The following is a 22936-nucleotide window of genomic DNA, read 5'->3' as shown; positions in this document are numbered from 1 at the left end:
ACTGGTTGACACTTTTTAATGGACAACTGAAAAGATAGCTTGCAATTTGTTACCATCGAAGACAACTCAGGTCTCATCAGGCAGAGAATAGCAAAATATTTATGCACAGTGTGTAGTCTCAAAAACTTGCAATTTACCATCTTTTCAGTAAGAAATTAAGTATTAACCACTGAAGACTCAAATTGTAAAACATTTAACACAACTTCGGCAGACAAAGCATACCTATAACCAAGCGACAAATTCAGAAGATTCAGCTACTGGGAAAAAGTTTATTCATCATATTTGCAATATTTATTTATAAACTGCTGTAACCCACTTCATATTAGACTTGTATTAACATTCAAATATGCTCCGTTCACATATATACAGTTGGTTATAATTCTTTACCAGACGAGCAGCATTACAAGCGATTGTTAAATATTACATAACATCAGGCTGACATTGGGTTTGTACATAACACACAAGATTTAAGGCTGGCGAGGTTGTCACCTAGACATGCTCTGGTCAGTACTATGAGGAAATCCTACATTAGAAAGCAATGCAGCAAAAGAAGATTCTTGAAGTCAATTGAAGGACTCATTCAGATGTTATTGTTTTACATACATGTTTGAACATGGATATGAGTATATGGCTGCTCATAAAAAAAATATGTTCAAATCTATGGGTCCGTGAAAAATTCTGCAGCCTATTGACTGCATCCATGATGTGACTGATGGAGGTTTCTCAGGCTTCTGCTTTTTCTTTGCATGCAAGAAAAACTAATGAAACACTGAAAGCAAAAATTAACACACTGACCAAAAGCTGATCAATTTTTGATCCAGCACACTGACAGAAATAAGTCAGATTGAGGCCTAAAAGAACGTGGGGAAAGTCTAAGTATGAAAGCGGCAGATCTTTACTGTGGAAATAAAACGCTTTAGCAAATCGTGGAATGCAGGTCTCCCCCGGGGAAATGCCATTATACTGGGCAAAATAAATGGGCTTGCTTTAGCAGAAAAACTTTTCAGCTAAACGTTTATTCATTTTGGGAGCCAATTATAGTTGTGTGCCAGCTTCCTAGCGCTATTCCTTGCCTAATTTTTTGCATGTGTAAGACTCAACATTGCTTACTAAAGGGATGCCATCATCTACACTATCTTCCTTTATTATATAGAAGTACTGGTACTTTACTGTCAAGAACAGAGAACTGTATTCCCATGGTGTACATAACAATTGTGAGTTGATTTCACAGTAACTTGATACAACTTTAACCAAATACATTGTTAGTCAGAAAAATATTTTTCTATTTACATGTTCACTGTATAAAAGGTTAATCATATTTAATTATGAAGCAAGCACTGCAAAAAATCAGATTGGCCCATGAATTTTTTTTTACGCAGTGTCTCTTGGTCACCAACCAGATAACACTTTATGGGCGACGCGTCACATCATAGAGACACATTTTTGTTCCCACTCTGCTTGACCTTAGTAGAGAACCCTAGCAGCTCAGGACAGCCAGCCTGATCATTAGCAATTTGATTGCATTTCGCCAGCAGGTCGTAATTTATTTGGTCACTGATAGCGCTGTCTTGCTTGTAGTCTGGATGATTTGACACAAATTCTCTCATCCACCGGGCCACAGTCATCAGCTCTCCTACAAAAAATAAAAAAAATTGTGTAAATACCATTTAGATAGATAGGTATTTTATCTAACAAACCATTTAGTTATTTTGACAAGTGACCACAATGGACATCATCCTTACATTTGCCAGATGTGCACCATTATATCCCTGAGATGAGTATTTGGAGCCAAATGAGTATTGTGCCACTTGTCTTTAAATTTGTAATATGTCAGAAAGCAAAGATTTTGGTATGAAACTGATGTGGATCCTACCATTGCATGCATTTTATGCCCCTCACGCATGCTGGACATTACACCAACCTATTAAAGCAATCACCCTTCTTCCACCTATGTTTTTAGGTTTCCATTCATAAAATGCACACATTCATAGGGGTTCTACACTCAAATATTAAAGTCTTCCAGAGGGGACACGTCAGTCACAAACGCATCTGCACCAATTAGCTCTGCCCAACTGGAAGCCATGACCACAGACCACTGCAGGGTCAGGAGATTTAACCTGTTAGTGACAGAGCCAATTTGGTACTAGTGGTCAGAATTGTAAAAATTGGATTCATCATTGTCACTTTATGAGGTTATACCTCGAGAACGCTTCAACGTATCCCACCGATTCGGAGATTTTTTTTTCTTCATGACATATTGTACTTAATTTTAGTGGCAAAATTTATTCGATATAACATGCGTTTATTTATGAAAACAAATGGAACTTTGGCAGAAATGTAGAAAATTTTGCAATTTTCAAACAACTTTTGTACCCTTAAATCAGAGTGGTGTCACAAAATATTTAATAAATAATATTTCCCACGTCTACTTTACATGAGCACAATTTTGGAAACCAATTTTTTGGGGGTTAGGAAGTTATAAGGGTTAAAAGTTGACCAACGATTTCTCATTTTTCCAACAAAATTTAATTTTATTTTTTTTTTGGGATCATCTCTTGAAGTAAGTTTAGGGAGGTCAATATAACAGAAAATACAAAAAAAGAAAAGAAAGTCCAGCTTCACCGAATCCGTAAAAAAGGGTTAATAAAGTTCTTGAATGTGGTTTTGCGCACCTTGAGGGGTGCAGTTTTTAGAATGGGGTCACTTTTGGGTATTTTCTGTTATAACAAAAATAAGCCAGCTCACCCGTGATGCATAAACCAATTTTCGGGAGCACGGACCCGCTGTGTCCAGGCGTATAAAGTCCAAAAAAGAAACGAATGTCCAGCTTCACCGAATCCGTAAAAAAGAGTTTTCTTTATTCACAAACTTTGAACATGGAGGTTACAGACTTCAGCACGAACCATATGGGTAAGAATCTCAACGCGCTTCTGGAGACTAAGCTCCCTTAATCATGATTAATTAATCATGATCATGATTAAGGGAGCTTAGTCTCCAAAAGTGACCCCATTCTAAAAACTGCACCCCTGAAGGTGCGCAAAACCACATTCAAGAATTTTATTAACCCTTCAGATGCTTTCACGAGAACTGAAGCAACGTGGAAGGAAAAAACTGAACATTTTACTTTTTTCACAAAAAAAATTAACTTTAGAACCAATTTTTTTAAAATTTTCACAAGTGTATCAGGAGAAAATGGACCACAAAATTTGTTGGGCAATTTCTCCCAAGTACGCCAACATGTGGGGGAAAGCCACTGTCTGGGTGCATGGGAGAACAAAAACTGGCTTTGGGGGGGGTGGGGGGAGTACCTCCAACACCAATATAGGAAAATACCACCAACAAGTAGGATAAAGACTATCAATGTCTCACCAGATGCCCTTTTCTTGATAAGTTTAAGGTAGTTTAAAATCGTGCAGCGAGTGTCCACATCAACCTCCATATTTTCAAGGTAGGAATTGAGAATTGGAAGTAAACCTGGAAACACACCTTCCTGTGAGGAACAACGTAGAAATTTATCGTACCGATTAAAGAGACATTCCCTATCAGAGTCATTTAGATGAAAAATATATATCTGTATAAACATATAAAACGCAATACCTTTCCATTGATGATTGTGTCAATGCTCATCAGAGTGTACTCTTCAGTTTCAGCATCTGTACCATTAACTGCAGTATAACAGCCATCAACAGCTGCAATACCAGCTATTTTCAAAAAGAGAAAGCAGACATTGAACCAATTCTACACAATGAAATTAAAGTTATTCCCACGATAGCATTATTTTTTCACAAAACACAGTAAGTTAGGCATTGCTAATATACAGACTAAGCCCAACAGAAGGTTTCTTGCACTTTGGAGGGTAAAAAGCCTAGGAGGAGCATATTTAGGAGGTGTGATATATGCAAAAAGGGGCAATCTCAAAATTACTGTATACACTCGTGTATGAGCAGAGTTCTTCAGCACATTTTCTGTGCTGAAAACACCCCCCTCGGCTTATACTCGAGTGAGGGTCCAGAAGATGGAGGGGGAGCGGCAGAGCAGAGAGTCACAGGAGGCAGGAGTTGGCTGCCGAGGCCAACTCCTGTGCCCACTGCTAAAGAGAAATGAATATTCACTGAGCTGGCAGTGAATATTAATTTCTCTATAATAGCACACACAGGGTCAGCCGGTCGGTCATGTGTGCCTGCTACTTAAGAGAAATTATTATTCACCTCTCCACTCCCATGTGAATATTTGTTTCTTTAAAGTAGAGGGCACACGTGACCGCCTAGCCACTGCGGCTGCCACTGTGCACACTATTTAACAGCAATGAAAACTCACTGACCTCCCCACACAGTCCCAGCGTGGAGAGCAGTGAGTATTCCGGCAGCTGTGCTCTGCTTGTGAGCAGCGCATGACATCTCTGCCATGCACTGCTTACAAGCAGAAAGCAGCTACTGCTACCGGAACAAAACGCTGCAAGGAAGCGCAGGAAAGCATGTATAGTAGTTTTTCTTAATGTTTTTTGATGGAGGCCATGCACACAAGGATAGGAAGGAATGGGGCCATGAATACAAGGAAAGGGATGGGGCCATGCAGACATGGATAGGGATGAGGAGCCCTGCAGACATGGATAGGGATGAGGAGCCCTGCAGATGAGGATAGGGATGAGGAGCCCTGCAGATGAGGATAGGGATGAGGAGCCCTGCAGATGAGGATAGGGATGAGGAGCCCTGCAGACGAGGATAGGGATGAAGAGCTGTGCAGACCAGGATAGGGATGAGGGGACAATGCATACCTGGCTGATATTATATTAGAGTCAAAAAGAGTCACAGTTTTTTTGTGGTGAAACTAGGTGCCTCGACTTATACTCTGGTAATCTTATACTCGAGTATATACTCGAGTATATACTCCACGCCCCCTGACGAAGGAACTCCCGCTCCGAAACGCGTGTCGGGCGCACGTGCAGGACCGGACCTGGCCATCTCTTACCCCCCGTGACAGGTAACTCTTAGCCGCATTTGCGGTGGCCAGCCCTGGTACTTACCGGGCAGTCTTATTGGGGGTCGTACGGTCTCATGTGACCATGGGGGAGGGACATATATATGTGACAGCCCTAATGCACATCTAGAGCGATGCTGCTGGCTACATACGGCTGTATTACCATCAATGTTGCTGTAATATCTTATGTTAGCACCCCACTGTGGTATATATTTTTGTGAATATGGACTTTGACATCCTATAATGTATGTAGCGATCTTACGCACCAGTGTATTCAAGCATAGGTCACATTTTTCACTAACGTCCTTTGTGGTAGCCTGAGTTTCTCCGGTCCGCACGTCACTTTTGTATAGTGGCGACTGGTTGGGGCAATCGCCACCATTGTTTCACCTTGTACCTCTGTTGTCCTAAGTCTACTATGGCTTTTTTATGATTGTAACATTTTTTGTGAATAAAGATTTCTATGCGTAAATTACCCAACATTGGTCATTTTTCTTGTGGTTTCCACACTCCCTTTCTATTTAGCTGTATACGACTGGGTTATGAATTTATCCACCATACGGCAACATATATTTATATTCATATAGACTATCGTAATGTTGCTATCTAATACCTTTATTTTTCGAGTATATACAGTATATTGATTTTTTTGAGCCAATATGTGTGTACAAATTATTTAAAAGTACATTGTGATTTTGGGAATAACCCTTTGAAAGTACCTCTGTAACAGTGGTCATGAAGGATACAGTGAAGGGTACTCCCTCCACAGCACAGAGACATAACTATTGAAGTTGATTAACTCCTTCCTGAAGATAGGCCCATCAGCAAATCGTCTGAAACCAGCATCTCAACAATACAATCTATCTTGTCAGAAGTGCAAATAAGAGGATTTACCGTACCTTTACAAATATCCTTCTTGAAGTAAAACATTCCTTCTCGAACAGCATCTCTTTTTTGGGCCACTTTCATATTTTCATCAACCTAAGGGGAAAAAAAAAATGTATTGAGCAGTTATGGACCTTTATTAAATTTGACAGATTAAGAAAATGAGCAAAAGATTATAGCTTTTTTGCTTGCTCTCCATCCACATTCTGTTTCATTTAAGTCAACCCATCTCGGTTATACATCTGTAACTCAACCAATACCCCACACAATTATAAAAATTGGGTCATGTAGCCTGACAACCAGTCTAGTACATGTGCTAGCATATAGATAGGAAGTCTGTTTTTGACATCCTGTTAACTACAACCCTCAGACACAAACTGTCTATACCACCGGTAGCTGCCAGGGTAGCTTACAGTTTGCATTTGCCTTTGAACAATGAACTCAAATTGTCTTTTCCTTTATACACTTTCATAAATCTCATCTAAAAGGAGACAGTCACTTAGTATTACTGGCACCATTAGATAGAAGCAAGAGCAGTATAATGAGACTGTCATGATAGGAAATGTAGTTTGCATTAATCGATCTATATCAGCATGAAGGAATCAACCGGCAGACAAAGCAGAAATGGCAGAGCAGCCATTTTTTTTCCATCTGCTAATTTAAATAATAACAAAAGGTCTCTGTATATACCTGTATTAGTTGGAGTGCTTCTTTAAAGACCATTTCCTCTCAACAGCCAATTTGCCTTATAATGCCTGGTCACAAAAAGCTGTACAAAAGGGGTTTTCAAACAAGAACGCTCACTTACAGATTTCAGCTAAAGCAATAATCTTACCTTTGACAACGGAATGAGAAAATCCAGCTTGTATGAAAGAATTACTCTTGTGAGTAAAACGACAAACACCACATATGCAGAATTCTCAAAATCTGTTAACTGGACCTTAAAAAAACATATATTTATAAATATATTAATTATATCTGATAAGGTTAGACCTACAATAGATACTCTTGTCTTGCTTTTGCAGTAAATGATTAAACCCTTTAGCCCTCAAGTCTGTTTGCATGTAAATGACCAGGCCAAATTTTACTATTCTGAACACGGTCACTTTTTGAGGTAACTCTGGAACACTTCAATAGATCCCACTTATTCTGAGAAGACTTTTTCATGATATAGCAAAGAACTTTTACCACTATCATGAAGCACAATATGGCATACGTTTATTTGTGAAAAAAAAAAAATACATGTCAGAAATTTGGTAGAAAATTTGGAAAATTGTGCACTTTTCAAACTTAATTTCTATGCTTTTCAAAATCAGAGATGTCACACAAAATAGTTAATAAATAAATAACATTTCACACATCTACTTTACATCGGCACAATTTTTGAAACCTTTTTTTCCTTAGGAAGTTAAAAGGGTTAAAAGTTGACTAGCGATTTCTGATTTTTCCATCCAAATTTTAAAATTCATTTTATTATTAGGGACATCACATTTGAAGTGAATTTGAGAGGCCTATATGACAGAAAATACCCAAAAGTGACACCATTCTAAAAACTGCACCCCTTAAGTTGCTTAAAACCACATTCAAGAAGTTTATTAACCCTTCATTTTTTCCTTCAATATTGCAAAAATTCCGGTGAAACACATGAACATTTAACCTTTTGCCACCTAAATTTAAACCCAAATTTCTTTATTTTCACAAGGGAAACAGAAGAAAGTGAACCCCCAAATGTGTTGAGCAATTTCTCCTGAGCATGCAGATACCCCATATATGGGGGAAAAGTGCTGTTTGGGTGCATGGCAGGGCTCAGAAGAGAAGAGAAGAGCAGCACGAATTTTTGAACGGAAAATTGGCAGGAATCATTAGCGGACGCCATGTCCCATCTGGAGAGCCCTTGATGTTCTTAAACAGTGGAAACCCCCCACAAGTGGCAACATTATGGAAACTAGATGCCCCTCTCGGTATGTGTCTAGATGTGTGGTGAGCATCTTGAATCCCCATGTGCGTCACAGAAGTTTGTAACTTTAACCTGTGAAAATAACCCTAAAAATATTACATTTTTCCCCACAAAAAAAGTTATTTCAGCCCCAATTTTTTATTTTCACAAAGTTGCAGAAGACAATGAACCAAACACATTGTTGTGCGATTTCTCCTTAGTATGCAGACACCCTATATGTGGGGGAAGACTACTGTTTGCGCACACGGCAGGGGTCAGAAAGTTAAGAATAATGCTTTGGAATGCAGACGTTGATGGAATTTTGAGCGGGTGTCATATTTAGAGAGCCCCTGGTTTGCTTAAACAGTGGAAAACCACAAGTGACCCCATTTTGGAAAATAGACCACCAAAGAATTTATCTAGATATGTGGTGAGCACCTAGAACCCACAGGTGCATCACAGTATTTTACAATGTTGATCTGTGAAAACGGAGAGGAAAAAAAAAATCCCCCACAATGCCATTTTTTGGCCCCAATGTTTTCATTTTCACAAGGATAGCAGGAGAAAATGGACCCCTAAATTTGTTGTGCAATTTCTTTGGAGTACGCAGATACCCCATATGTGGGGAACACTAGTTTTGGGGCACAGTGCAAAGTTCAGACGGGAAGGAGCGCCATATTAGAGTTGAGATTTTGCAGGAATGGTTTAAGGGTGCCATGTCACACTGGCAGACTCCCAATATATGACTTCACTGTACAAACTACACTCACCAATGAATTAATCTAGGGGTGCAGTGATCGTATTGACACCACATGTGCCTTACAGATTTTTATACTCTCGGGTGGTGAAAAACGAATAACTACATTTTTACCACTAAAAAGTTGTTTTGGCCCCAAGTTTTAATTTTTCTAAGGGCTAATAAGAACAAATTGACTTCGGTTTCTTGCAAAAATCTTGCCAGAGTGTGCCAATACCCTACATGTAAATGAGAAATACTTTTAAAAGGCACAGTGCAAAGTTCTGTGGGAAGCGAAGGTACGCCATATAGTGCAGATTTTACTGTTCTGGTTTGCGGCTGCCATGACCCACTGGAAGAGCCCGAGTTGCGAGAAGAGCAGAACAACCCCAATAAGTGACCCCATTTTATAAACTACACCTCTCAATGAATTCATCTAGGGGTACAATGATCATATTCACACCACAGGTGGGCCACAATTATATACCATTGAGCAGTGAAGAAAGAACAACTACATTTTTACGATCCAAATTGTTTCAGCCCCAGATTTTACTTTAAAGAAATGTGTAAAAAAAAAAATACACCCAAATTTGTCCCCCAGTTTCTGCTGAAAGTAGAAATACCCCACATGTGGCTGTACAGTACTGCTTAGCCATATGGCGAGACATGGCAGGGACGAAGCGCTATTTGCCTTGAGAGAATATTTTCTTAGAATATTTAGCGGACTCCATATAAAGTGCCCCAAATGCTAGAAGAGCAGAATCCTCCCTCAAATTACCCCATTTTGGAAATTATACCCCTTTGGTAATTTATCTACAGGTGTAGTGACGATTTTGACTCAAGTGCGGTTTTACAGAAACAAGCAACAGTGGATGCGAGTAAATTGCAACCAGCACGTGGGGTTAACTAGTGGGACATAAAAATTTAACAGTATATATATATATATATATATATATATATATATATATATATATATATATATATATATATATATATATATATATATATATATATATATATATATATTTATTTATTTATTTATAGTTCTGATTTTTTCCCATAATTTTTTTTTTTTTTTTTTACTTTGTCCCATTATGGGACTTGCACTTTCAGCAGCCTGGTCACAAGCCCCTGAGATCGTGCTCTGTGCATGGTTTGAGGGGCTCGACGTAGCATGGTCAAAGAGCAGGGAGCAGTGCGGGCTGTCATATCAGATGATTAACTGGCGGCGATCGTGCACACACAGCTCCTGTGCCCGTAAAATCGCCTGGACGTATTCCGTATATCCAAGGTTGGCAAATACCAACTGACCATGACGTAGTGAGTACATCCAAGGCCGGGAAGAGCTTAGGTCACAAAGAAAATGTACAACAAGGATGGTCTATGTGTACAGTGTAGATTACATAGTTGGGTGCCATTTTTTTTTCCTCATGCAAGAAACTATAGGTAGTTATGATAGAGAAAGTGACAGCTGTACACACAGATGCATCTTTCCTTTACATCTGACGCACTGAAGTAGCATTCGTCACCTTGATGACCCAGTGCCATTAATAATGTAGTGTGCTTTGCCATTTACACAATTAAGTAGACCGGACAACACCATTAAATTGTAACGGACTGCACTACATGCAAAGAGTAGACACATTATTGCTGTAGTTACTGTGATGACAACTGCTACATCCCGTGAAAAGGTGCAAAATATTAAATGTGGAGAATAAAAACACCAATGATGGAAGTAATCCATTAGCCAATAATTGCCCAAATGAAGGTTTTAAAAAGACACATCACAAACTAACCTCCATTGGACGAAACTCTACTCTCCAACCTATATCGGAGTTGGGTGGAGGAGGCTTAAACCTCATCGTCTGCCAATTTGTCGACTGAATATTCTGGGAAGCAAAAAAGAAAATTGAAAACATACATAAATAGAAACAGACTATCAAGTCTCCCCTTGTTTTCAAGGTGTGCCATCAGTGACTACAGGTATTTGTGCAATTAAGTTTTTGACTTGCTTAACTTTTTTTTTTTTATCTGACTTTTTGACCACTATACCAACATACCTCAAAATGGTCAGATTCATTGGCGTCGTCCAGGTGTATCTTCTCTTCAAACAACGTCAGAGGATCTCTGATAAAGAGATGTGCGATGTGTTGAGCCAGGAGATGATCAATTCCTGTTTAAAAATATAAAGGAATACAGGATTAAAATTAGTCTGATTAAAAAGAATGATAGTTAAGGCTGGTTGTTTAGTAGATGACGTGGTTAGTAAAGTAACCCCATTTTATTAAGAAACTCACTAAACCCAATTTAAAATTTTGAGATAAAAATACATGCAATCTTTAACCCGCTTAAGAGGGGGTTTTCTGGTTTCAGCTCTGGATCCATTGAGGATGAGCAAGGCAGAAAAACAAACAAACAAAAAAAAAAACACCAAACACATTTGTATCACCATATTGTGGGCCATAAGTTTCCATTTGAAGGCTTATTTTTTGCGTGAGAAGATAGTTTTTCATTGGTCCCTGTGACTTGATCACTTGTAAGGGGGATATGAAGGGAGGGCTAGGCATGGTGAACAAAACCCTGCAGTTATGACAAGATTTCTTGCGTTCATTGGGCGAAATGCTTTCATAGAATGGGTCAATACGATTACAGTAATAAACAACTTGTCAATTTTTTATTTTTGCTACTTTTGCACAAGAAAAACAAAACAAAACAAACAACCCTTCAATCATTTTGAGAGCCAGCACTTGTTTAGAGTAAGGCTCATTTTTTCGGGTAATGAGAGATCATTTTTATTTAAAGGGAACCTGTCACCCCCCCAGGCTTTTGTAACTAAAAGAGCCATCTTGTGCAGCACAAATGCTGCATTCTGACAAGGTGGCTCTTTTAGTTATTGTTCGTTGCACTGCAGAAATAATTGATTTTTAAATTTGTCCATCATCCCTTCAAATCGCTATGGGGCAGGTCTTTCCCCCCCCCTAATCCAGACGCACCACATCTGTCACTCTGCGAGCCGGGAGCCGCCTCCTCGGCATTATTCAATTCCCCAGGCACAAGCGCTGTCATAGTCTGCCTTAGGCATGCGCAGTTCGCGCTGCCCGACCACTGACATCACTTGAGGTCTTGCTTAGGCTACGTTCACATTTGCGTTGTGCGCCGCTGCGTCAGCGACGCAACGCACAATGCAAATAAAAACGCACCAAAACGCACGCAAAAACGCTGCGTTTTGCGACGCATGCGTCGTTTTTTGCTGAAATTTGGACGCAAGAAAAATGCAACTTGTTGCGTTTTCTGCACCCGACGCTTGCGGCAAAAAAAAAGCATGCGTCGCACAACGCATGTCCATGCGTCCCCCATGTTAAATATAGGGGCGCATGACGCATGCGTCGCCGCTGCGTCGCCCGACGCAAACACGCAAAACACTAGTGTGAACGTACACTTACTGTGTGGCCCGAAATCCTGCCCCGCAGTGTGAATAAATCATAAGAGACTGCGGGGCAGGATCACGAGATGGCAATTTTAGTTACTAATGCCTGGGGGAATGGGGGGGGGAGGGGGGAGATGTCGTGACAGGTTCCCTTTAAATTTATGTGAAGTGAATGAGTTGGCAATTCTGGCATTGGGGTTTCTTTTTTTGCGGTGTTCAGTGCTGGAAAAATACAGATATTTTACTCTCCTGTCATTATGGACATGATAGTATCAGATGGTTTTTGAAATTGGAACATGAGCCTTTAAATAGATAATACCCTGCACTGCTTATGTAGAACAGAGCATAATCATGTTTTTTTTTGTGTAAGACTGACAGCCTAGTTGATTTAGGTCTTATAGATGGAGTCCTAAAAGAATCTGCAACAAAGGGGTCAAACTGCATTCCTCAGGGGCTGCAAACAGGTCATGTTTTCAGGATTTCCTTGTACTGCACAGGTGATAATTTAATCACCTACACACATAATGATTACAGCACCTTGTGCAAAGCTAAGGAAATCTTGAAAACACGCATGGTTTGCGGCCCTCGAGGAATGCAGTTTGACACCCCTGATCTATGACACACAATGTTAGGCCTCTGGGTGCCATAGCACCCATCAGCTTCCCGCAATGGTGCTGCAGGATGAAGTGAAAGCGATTCTTTGTCACTCTCTAAATCCAGAAGTCACTATTGACTGACATGTAAGGTTTTAGTTAAAGGGAATCTGTCAACAGCTTTTAGCTATGTAATCTGACAATACCATGTGGTAGGGACAGAGACTCTGATTGCAAGAAGTATCACCTAAAATGGTTTTCCCACGAACAAAAGTGAATTTTAATCAATAGATCTTTGAACAACTTCCATAAATGTATGTGTTTAAATAAAATGTCCCTGTGCTGAGATAATCTTATACATGTTCCCCTGCTGTGTACTGTGTAATGGATGTGTCTGACCGTGCAGGAACATGTACCATAGCTCCTGGGCAGGGGAGAATGCAAGTATCGAGACATTACAGCATGGGATCGCAGCAGATTCTTTTTGTGAGTAAAACATTTCTCTGCCTGTTTTTAAACAATGTTTTACTTCAAAGAAAGAATCACTTGTGATCCCCGTGCTGTAAGGTTTGTGTAGTTTTTCTTTTCTATTACACACACAGACTTTGGTATGATCAGATCATGTTCCTGCACGGTCAGACACGGCCATTACACAGTACACAGCAGGGGAACATTTATAAAATTATCTCAGCAAAGGGACATTTTATTTGAAGTGAACCTATCAGAGGGATTTTGCTACGTAACCTACAGACACTGTCAGGTTACCGCTGTTGCCTGGGGTGAAGAAGCCAGTTTTGCTGTTCCTGTACACTCAATGTTAGAGGTTTGCAGCTAATGAGATGGCCGTGCTCCAGGGCAGCCGGTTGGCAGAGTTATCTTCCTGCTCTAAGCCAGAGAAACTAAGCAAAGACCTGGCCACAAGCCACCCTGAAGCAAGAAGTCTCTGTCTATATGATGAGGAACATGTTTGTGCCTTGGCACGGCCTATGGCCAGGTCTTTCCTTGGTTTCTCTGGCTTAGAGCAGGAAGATAAAACTCTGCCTACAGTCCTGCTCCGGAGCACGGGCATCTCATTAGCTGCAAACTTCTAACACTGAATACACAACAACCACAAGACTGATTTCATCACCCCAGGTAACATTTTAATTCGTGTAATGGCGCCAACCTGACAGTGTCTGTAGTTTACTTAGCAAAATCCTGCCGAGAGGTTTGATTTAAAAACACATCCAATTGTGGAAATGATTCCAAGATCTATTGATTAAAATGAACTTTTGTTCGTGCGAAAACCCCTTTAAGTTTTCTTTGCTGCAGTTCTAGCAGAGTTCACCGAGTTTTGTATAGCCCCACCCACACTATATACACTTTCCCACTATACAATGTACACAGAAAGCAATAAACGATTGGTTCTGCTATAAAGCACCGAGACTCTGCTCAAGCAGTCATTCTGCGCGGATAGAGCCCCTTTAAAAAGAATCTGTACATAGCAAAAGTCTACTGCATTTGAGAGAATCATAATGTAGACGAGAAACCCAATTAAGGCGATGTCACTTAGTGGACAGTGTTTTTGCTGTGTCCATAAAATGAGTGCAGTGTTTTATCAGCAGGAGGTGATTTCTATAGGACAACTGGCCTTGTGCATCCTAGTCCAACCACACCTCGGGCACTTACTAGCATTTGTCACTATACAAGCTACACAGAAAGCTATGCTGTCGGTGGGGGCCCATTTCCCGGGATTTCATAGTATGCTCGGGTGTTCCGAATATTTTGAGTGTGCTCGGAGATTATGTTTGAGTCGCGACAGCTGCATGATTTGTGGCTGCCAGACAGCCTGAATACATGTGGGGATTGCTCAGAAATCTGTGAGTAACCAGCACACTCGCTCATCAATAGTCCTAATAAAAAGCACGTTGATTAGGACACAAAAAAAAAAATAAAAAAATTTCGAGACTGACTGGGATGTAGTTAAACTACAGAATTATAAAACAATTATTGGCATGGGTTTAAAAATGTAAATCGTACCCTCTCTTGTTAGCTGTCCATAGATTTCTTTATCAATAGTTAAATCAATGTCATTGTACTTTTCACCGCACGTAGATAGGTAACTGTCTATTGAATCATATCGAGATTTACTGATTCGATATTTGTCATTCTTCAGAGGCTGCGGAAAAAAGAAAATACGTAAATTCTACATCTGCCATAAAACTGAAAAGGGGAAAAAAATAAAACCCAAAACACAGAAAGCAGCATATGTACCTCCAGGCCTCTTTCTTCTTTGGTGCGATCGTCTACTGAGGCAGATATAACTCCCCACCTGCAGTCTATATCAGACATATAGCCTCTGTAAAATGGTGCTGCCGCACTTAAAGCCATCTGCAAAGAAATTTTTTTTAAGTATCACTTCAACAAAAGGCCAACGCGAGTTTTAAAAGTGATCTGTCATGTTAAAACGGGTATATGATCTGCAGGCAAGACATCCTAGGACCTGATAGACCGTAAAAGATGCAGTATAACGTGCATTCAATATATATATTCCTCTGTAATGGAACGCCTTTTCTGAGAGCCTTCTGTCACTTTCACTTAAATGCAACATCTGTCAGACTTCTTTCTTCTGAATGAAAAGATACCTTTGTACTGTGTTATTAGTGATGAGCGAACGTGCTCGGATAAGGTGTTATCAGAGCATGCTTGTTCGCTAACCGAGGGTCTTCAGCGTGCTCGAATAATATAACAACAGCAACATATTAAGGATTGCCTAACAAACCTGCAATCCCTGCTTGTATTGCGGCTGTTTCATAGCAGCGAGATAAGCAGGCGCAGAGATTCGAATATACCGTATTTTTCGATCACGCTGAAGACACTCGTTTAGCACACGAGCATGCTCTGATAACACCTTACCCAAGCACTTTCGCTCACCACAATTTGCTATCTTACTTCATGCTACATAAAAAGCAATACACATGTAAGATGGAGCAGCAGAGGTAAAATCTACAACATTCTCTATGTAAAGAAAGGTTTGTCAACTCCGGTCCTCAAGACCCAACAGGTGATGCTTTCAGGATATCCTTAGCATTGTATTAAAGGTGATGGAATTAATGCTTGAGCAGATTATGAATTTATCACCTGTGCAATACAAAGAATATCCTGAAAACATGACCAGTTGGTGGGTCTTCAGGACTGGAGTTGAGAAACACAGATGTAGAGGGTTGCTGCAGAATCTGTAAACTATGTGTATTAACTCTTTAGATGAAGTTATGTGCATGAACGTGCATGTGACCGATGCAGCCAGTCACTTGACATTACGCCCAGGACACTGGGTTTAAACATCGGTTTCAAATTCTAAAGACGTGACCACTGCAGCGGTGATGCAGCCTCATATGGCTAGAGGAGGAAGCAGAGCAACAGGCGGAGGCAGCACTGAACAGGAAGCATCAGGGTGATGGCTAGACAAGTATGCACTTGTGGTCCTCTCCAGCCTTCTGAAAAACACAATGTGTTGTGTACATGTCTGCAGGATTTCCTTCAGGTTCCTGAAAAAAAAAGTCTTGTAGAAATTATGCAAACTGAGAGGCAGTATTTTTTTTTTTATGTACTACATTTACACAAATAATTATTTGCTTGCTGCCACATTCCGAGACTCAAGTTTTATTCATCAATAATGTAGCTGGGCAAAAGGCTGAACTGAGGTTTTCATTGCCACCATTTGGGTTATAAACTAATTTAATGATAGTTTTTAGGTTTTCTGAGAGATTGGATGGGCACATCTAGAATTCTGACAATGAATGCCATACAGAAGATTGAGCGGTATTACAAGCCTTTCTTCCTGAAGTGATGCTAAAGCCCAGTCTGCATATTAGAATGGTATGATGGATGGACAGATCCTGGGTATTGCTAACTGAACAGGATTGTCAGCAACAAGATTACATGGCATAGGTGTGTTGGGGCAAGACAATGAAGTAAATAATTTTATTGTGGTTACTACAAAACATACTTAAAAGGGAACCTGTCAGCAGAATTGTGCACAGTAATCTACAGACCGTGTCAGGTCGGAACAGTTATACTGACTAAATGATACCTGGATGATAATTATGTAAACTAGGGGGCAGATCAGTGAGGGATCAGTGACCTGTGAGCTGTCTGCATTATGAATAGCTAAGCAGAGCGCTACATGCAGACCCCCACAGGCCGCCCCAGAGCACGAGCATATCATTAACACAACTGAAAATACAAACCACAAGACGGATTTCATCAACCAAGGTATCATTATATTTGTATTAAAAAGTACTGGTGATTACACTGATGTCTCATCTTATGCAAAAGACGTACCAGATAACCAGAGGAAGTATATTTATGTATACTTTATTCTTTATCGTTCCCCTCTCCACCATTTTCTTTAAATTTCCGCCCATTTTTTTTAGGCTGAAATTGCCCCTCTCGGCTTATACTCGAGTCATTCCCAGGGGTCGGCAGGGGAGGAGGAGCGGCAGCTGTTTAATAATACTCATACTCACCTGCTCCTGGCGCGGTGTCTCTGGTTCTCCGGGCACGGCAGCTTCTTCCTGTAGTGAGAGGTCACATGGTACCGCTCATTACAGTATTGAATATGGACTCCACTCCCATAGGGGTGGAGCCGCATATTCATTACTGTAATGAGCAGTACCATGTGACCGCTCAATACAGGAAGAAGCTGTCAGCGCCGGAGAACAAATATCTGTATGGAGCATCTTATGGGGCCATAATCAACATTTGTGCAGCATTATATGGGGCATATTTTAATATGGAGCATCTTATGGGGCCATCATGAACTGTATGGAGCATTATATGGGGCTCCTGATTCAATATGGATATTCAAAAACACTTAACCTACTGACATCTCAATTAATTTTACTTTTATTGGTATCTATTTTTATTTTTGAAATTTACCGGTAGCTGCTGCATTTTCCACCCTAGGCTTATACTCGAGTCATTAAGTTTTCCCAGTTTTTTGTGGCAAAATTAGGGGTCTCTGCTTATACTCGGGTCAGCTTATACTCGAGTATATACGGTAATAGTCTAGGGTCCATTTCCATCTGTGTCTGTAAAGGAAATCCCGCGTCGCTGATTGATTGGTTGCGGGCGGCTGGCGCAACCAATCAGCGACAATCGAATTGGCACGGGATTTGAACCACGCTTAGCTGATCGGCTGGGCGCAACCAATCAGTGAAAGCAGTGTTTAAATCCCACGCTAATATCGCTGATTGGTTGCGCCAGCTGGCTGGCGCGACCAATCAGCGACGCGGGATTTCCGTTACAGACAAACAGACTGTAACGGAAATCCCATGCCGCCGATTGGTCGCGCCCGGCCGGCAGCGACAGGCTTTACTATTGATGCTTACTGTGCAGCATCGATAGTAAAAAGATGTTAATGTTAAAAATAATTTAAAAAAAATCGTGCTATTCTGGCGGCCCCCGATGCCTTCCCCATTCTCGCGATGCTCTCGGCAGCTCCGTTCCCAGTAATGCTTTGCGAAATGACCCCAGATGATGTAGGATCACGCGAGACCGCTATGTCATCACAGGTTATTGCCGCAAAGAATCACTGGGAAAGGACCTGGCGAGAGCATCGCTAACTCAGCTGGATCCGGGGGCCGCCGGAAGGTGAGTATATAACTATTTTTTATTTTTTTTAATTATTTTAACAGGGATATGGTGCCCACACTGCTATATACTACGTGGGCTGTGCTATATGCCACGTGGACTGTGCTATATGTCACGTGGGCTGTGATACGCTACGTGACTGTGCTATATGCTACGCGGCTATGATATGCTACGTCAGCTGTTATATGCTACGTTTACTGAACAAGTTCTGTCATACATATTCTAGAATACCCGATGTGTTAGAATCGGGCCACCATCTAGTATATTATAATACTCCCCTGCTGCTCCTTCATTGCTGATCTCTCCTCTCACATTTCCTGCTGTCCACCTTACTTGATACGGCTTTCCCCCGGACTAGCAGAATCAGTGGAGCAGTCAGTAAGTGCTCTACCTTCTCAATAACTGCTGCCCCTGCATGCAGCAACAGTTGTGAGGAGTTTTTATCATTTGATGCTTCCTTCACAGGGAAGTGAAGAGAAGACAAAGCGCATTACATTGCAAGCTTTTTCATCTATTTCATCTAGTGGGGAAGGGGACTAGAATGGCAGTGATGTGGCCGCTGGGCCAATGAAGGAGAGACAGCTGCTGCCACATGGGTCTTCTTGTAATCCCTCCCACAATCTTTCCTATCCACTATGACATGAAGGGGGACATAAGAGAACCACAAAACATAGAAAAAAAGTGTTTATTAAAGTTACTCACGTTAACCATTTTTTGTGAACATTTATACCCGTTTAGAAGCTTTTAACATCAAAAGTGTGAGTCATGGCACAACCTCTTTAAGTGTGAAGTGGTTTGATCAAGTCAGGAGACATGTTGGTCCAGGTATTGAGAGATGTATAAGGACTGGAACGGGGGTGGGGTGGGGGATGTCCAAATTCAGCTCGTGGAGGTGTGTGCATGTCTTTAAGCAAGTGTGTTATAGTGGAGAATTATGTTGGAGATATAGATAGAAATAGGGTGTAAACTCTGCGCCTCAATAGACCACTATTCACCTGTTATAGATGCATTACACAGTGCAAAAGGAACCAATACGTCTCCAAGGGGGATAAACATTGCAAGAAGTATGAAAAACTAAAAAGATAACTACAAGCTTACCACAATTGGACATATTGTTGCTAGTTGGTCATAAAGATACCTGGCTTCTAAAATGCTGCAAGCCTGAAAAGTTACCTGCCGCAAGGAAAAAAAAAAAAAAAAAAAATAGTGTTTACAAAAATAGTGCAACTGAACAAAAGAGTAGGAATGGAGAATAGAAAAAAAAAACAACCAGCATTAACTGAGCAAGAAAGTTACAGAGAGGTAAAGTTTAGAAGCAAAAAAAAATAAAAAAAATGTAAATCCAAACTGCTGGTTCCGTGCCTGAGCCAAGCGTGACATACCATACCTGAAGACAGCAGTTGCCCATCCCAAAGCCCATGGCATCCATGTACACGTGATCAGGCAATGCCGCTGTAGCTCCATCACCAGGATCATTTGCAAATCTTTCAATAAATGGAGACGGAGTATTTTGGTCTTTAAAAACTACATGAGCAAAACAAAAAAGGCACTGTAACAAGCTAAGGATGACTAACAATCACAATATAACCAAAAAGCATACTCACTTGGAACATTAATGGCTACTTTTTCACCACGCCTATGTCGAATATTTCTGGTTAAAGTACTGTGTAAAACAAAAGCATGAGGCCTTTTTGAATGCCAGTGACAGTGGGTATTACACTAAAGGAACCTGAACCAAGCAGTCACTCATTTTATACAGTTTTTAATATTCAAATAAGGGAATTAAACCCATAAAATATCCCATTACAGATGAAACCCAAAGTGTACCTAAAGCGAGGATGTTTGTTAATCGCTTCATCTGGAAAGAACAGAGACTTGGAGGCTCCTTGTTCCACTGGAGTTGGCTGAAATTCTGGCATTGTGAATCCTGGACATCCCAGTCTAAGAGCATACAATTGCTAGGATTAGTTACATGTCAGCCATACCTGTAGACATCCATGAATCTATACACGCATATGTAAGGAATACATTAAAGAAGCAAGTGAAATACAGTTGAAACTAGATGTTTACATACACTATATAGACACGTGCATGTTTTTCTCAATGTCTGACCTGAAATCAGAATACAACTTTCCCATTTTAGGTCAATTAGGATTACCATAATTATTAAAGGGAAGGTACCGCGTTTGTAGATCATTAATAAATCACTGTAATGTAGCATAACATGCTGCTATAAGCAAGTTTTAAATGCATGTGAAACAGATTTCATGTGTTATATGAGTTTAAAGAATGCACTGGGGGCTGACATCTTGGTTTTGCAGCAGTAGCAGGGCCCTATCAGTGTCAGATTACGGCACCCCATGGACATAGGAGATAATAGACCTGCACTGACCCCATCTGTAACATTGCAGTGAGCTGGGCACGCCTCTGTGGGCTGCACAACTCACTGCTGTAGGTGTGACTAGCTGCCATTTTATTATAGCCCTGTGCTATCTGCCGAGCCCCACTTAAGGTACCGTCACACTGAACGATATTGCTAGCGATCCGTGACGTTGCAGCGTCCTGGCTAGCAATATCGTTCAGTTTGACAGGCAGCAGCGATCAGGATCCTGCTGTGCCATTGTTGGTCAGCGCAGAAAGTCCAGAACTTTATTTCGTCGCTGGATAACCCGCAGACATCGCTGAATCGGCGTGTGTGATGCAGATTCAGCGATGTCTTCACTGGTAACCAGGGTAAACATCGGGTTACTAAGCGCAGGGTCGCGCTTAGTAACCCGATTTTTACCCTGGTTACCAGCGTAAATGTAAAAAACAAAAACACACTACATACTTACCGTATTTTTCGGACTATAAGACGCACCGGACCATAAGACGCACCCCAAATTTGGGGTGAAAATTGCAGAAAAAAAGATTTTTTATAACATGGGGGTCCGTCTTATTGTCCGAATTTACAGTATCTTATGGCGGTGGCAGAGCAGGGTCACAGGAGGCAAGGTGGGGTGATGCTGGGATGAGGAGGTGCTGGGATGAGAAGGTGCTGGGATGAGAAGGTGCTGGGATCAGGAGGTGCTGGGATCAGGAGGTGCTGGGATCAGGAGGTGCTGGGATCAGGAGGTGCTGCGATCAGGAGGTGCTGGGATCAGGAGGTGCTGGGATCAGGAGGTGCTGGGATCAGGAGGTGCTGGGATGAGAAGGTGCTGGGATCAGGAGGTGCTGGGATCAGGAGGTGCTGGGATGAGAAGGTGCTGAGATCAGGAGGTGCTGGGATCAGGAGGTGCAGTGAGAGGTATGGCGTGAGAGGGGTCCCTGGCGTACCATGCAGGCTTACCTAGGTGGCAGAGGTGCGGTGGCAGAGGTCCGGTGGCAGAGGTGCGGTGGCGGGGGTGTGGCAGCAGAGGAGGCGCAGGAAGCGGGGTCCCTTTCCCCGGTATGGTGATGCAGCAGGCCCGGTATGCAGCAGAGCCGGGTGAATCCTCTTGTTATCGGTGGGCGCGGCCATCTTCCTGAGGCCGCGCGTGTGCAGATGAAGCGCTCTGCTCCCGGGGCTTCAGGAAAATGGCCGCGGGAGGCCGCGCGTGCGCAGATGGAGATCGCGGCGGCCATTTTCCTGAAGCCCCGGGAAGCAGAGCGCTCCATCTGCGCACGCGCGGCCTCCGGAAAATGGCCGCCACCACCGATAACAAGAGGATTCACCCGGCTCTGCTGCATACCGGGCCTGCTGCATCACCATACCGGGGAAAGGGACCCCGCTTACTGCGCCTCCTCTGCCGCCACACCCCCGCAACCGCACCTCTGCCACCGGACCTCTGCCACCGCACCTCTGCCACCTAGGTAAGCCTGCATTGCGACTATTAGACGCACCCCCCATTTTTTTGGGGAAAAAGTGCGTCTTTTAGTCCGAAAAATACGGTACATTCCGGTGTCTGTCCCCGGCGTTCTGCTTCCCTGCACTCCTCCTGCATCCTGTGTCAGCGCCGGCCAGCTGTAAAGCAATTACAGCGGTGACGTCACCGCTCTGCTTTTACGGCCAGCACTTACACAGTGCGGGAAGCAGAAAGCCGGGGGACACGACAGGAATGTAAGTATACAGTGTTTGGTTTTTTTTACATTTACATTGGTAACCAGGGTAAACATCGGGTTACTAAGCGCGGCCCTGTGCTTAGTAACCCGATGTTTACCCTGGTTACCCGGGGGCTTTGGATCGTTGGTCGCTGGAGAGCTGTCTGTGTGACAGCTCTCCAGCGACGCTGCAGCGATCGGCATCGTTGTCGGTATCGCTGCAGCGTCGCTAAATGTGACGGTACCTTTACTCTCTATCGCAGGACAAAACAAGCGCTCACTGCTCCTCTGTACTCCAGGCAGGCATGTCCTGGGCAGACATTCTCTGCTCCTCACATGCTGCCCTGTGTGCTTCTCCTGCTGTGTCTCCGCCTCCCCCTCACACACAGTCCCTGTGATCTCAGGTAAGCTGCACTCACAGCCTGCAGAGAGGGAGGTAACACCTGGAGAGAGAGAGAGAGAGAGAGAGAGAGAGAGAGCAGGGCAGCTGACAGGACAGGGATTAAGGTGGGGGAAGGGGGATGGCAAGAATGTTAGTCACAAAAAATGCTGCCGAGTCCACTGTGTTCTGCTCCTCTGTAAATAAGCTGTGCCTCTGATGCAGTAACTGCTGGTGATAGCAGGTCACAGGGCAGTCACACACAAAATGGCGCTACCCTGAGATGCTGCTCTTCATTCTGCCCCAGGGA

The 22936-nt window shown here is 42.2% G+C and overlaps 1 protein-coding gene across 2 annotated transcripts in view; it reads right to left on the bottom strand.

The window, feature by feature from the left end:
• Window positions 1-255: 255 nt before the first annotated feature.
• GCLC (glutamate-cysteine ligase catalytic subunit) overlaps window positions 256-22936 on the bottom strand; it is an 87465-nt gene continuing 64784 nt past the window's right edge. For both annotated transcript variants that reach the window (XM_069726788.1, XM_069726787.1), the window contains exons 4-16: window positions 20016-20129; window positions 19793-19851; window positions 19576-19712; window positions 19287-19361; window positions 14808-14924; window positions 14574-14712; window positions 10595-10707; window positions 10331-10423; window positions 6698-6802; window positions 5877-5958; window positions 3598-3701; window positions 3370-3490; window positions 256-1633 (exon numbers count right to left, since the gene is read on the bottom strand). In XM_069726788.1, coding sequence (XP_069582889.1) covers window positions 1428-1633; window positions 3370-3490; window positions 3598-3701; window positions 5877-5958; window positions 6698-6802; window positions 10331-10423; window positions 10595-10707; window positions 14574-14712; window positions 14808-14924; window positions 19287-19361; window positions 19576-19712; window positions 19793-19851; window positions 20016-20129 — 1465 coding nt within the window. In that variant the 3' untranslated portion in view covers window positions 256-1427. The remainder of the gene's footprint in view (window positions 1634-3369; window positions 3491-3597; window positions 3702-5876; window positions 5959-6697; window positions 6803-10330; window positions 10424-10594; window positions 10708-14573; window positions 14713-14807; window positions 14925-19286; window positions 19362-19575; window positions 19713-19792; window positions 19852-20015; window positions 20130-22936) is intronic.

Source organism: Ranitomeya imitator, chromosome 5 (genome assembly GCF_032444005.1).
Source record: "Ranitomeya imitator isolate aRanImi1 chromosome 5, aRanImi1.pri, whole genome shotgun sequence".
Taxonomy (NCBI): Eukaryota; Metazoa; Chordata; class Amphibia; order Anura; family Dendrobatidae; genus Ranitomeya; species Ranitomeya imitator.
This window is presented reverse-complemented; position numbering and strand designations above follow the sequence as displayed.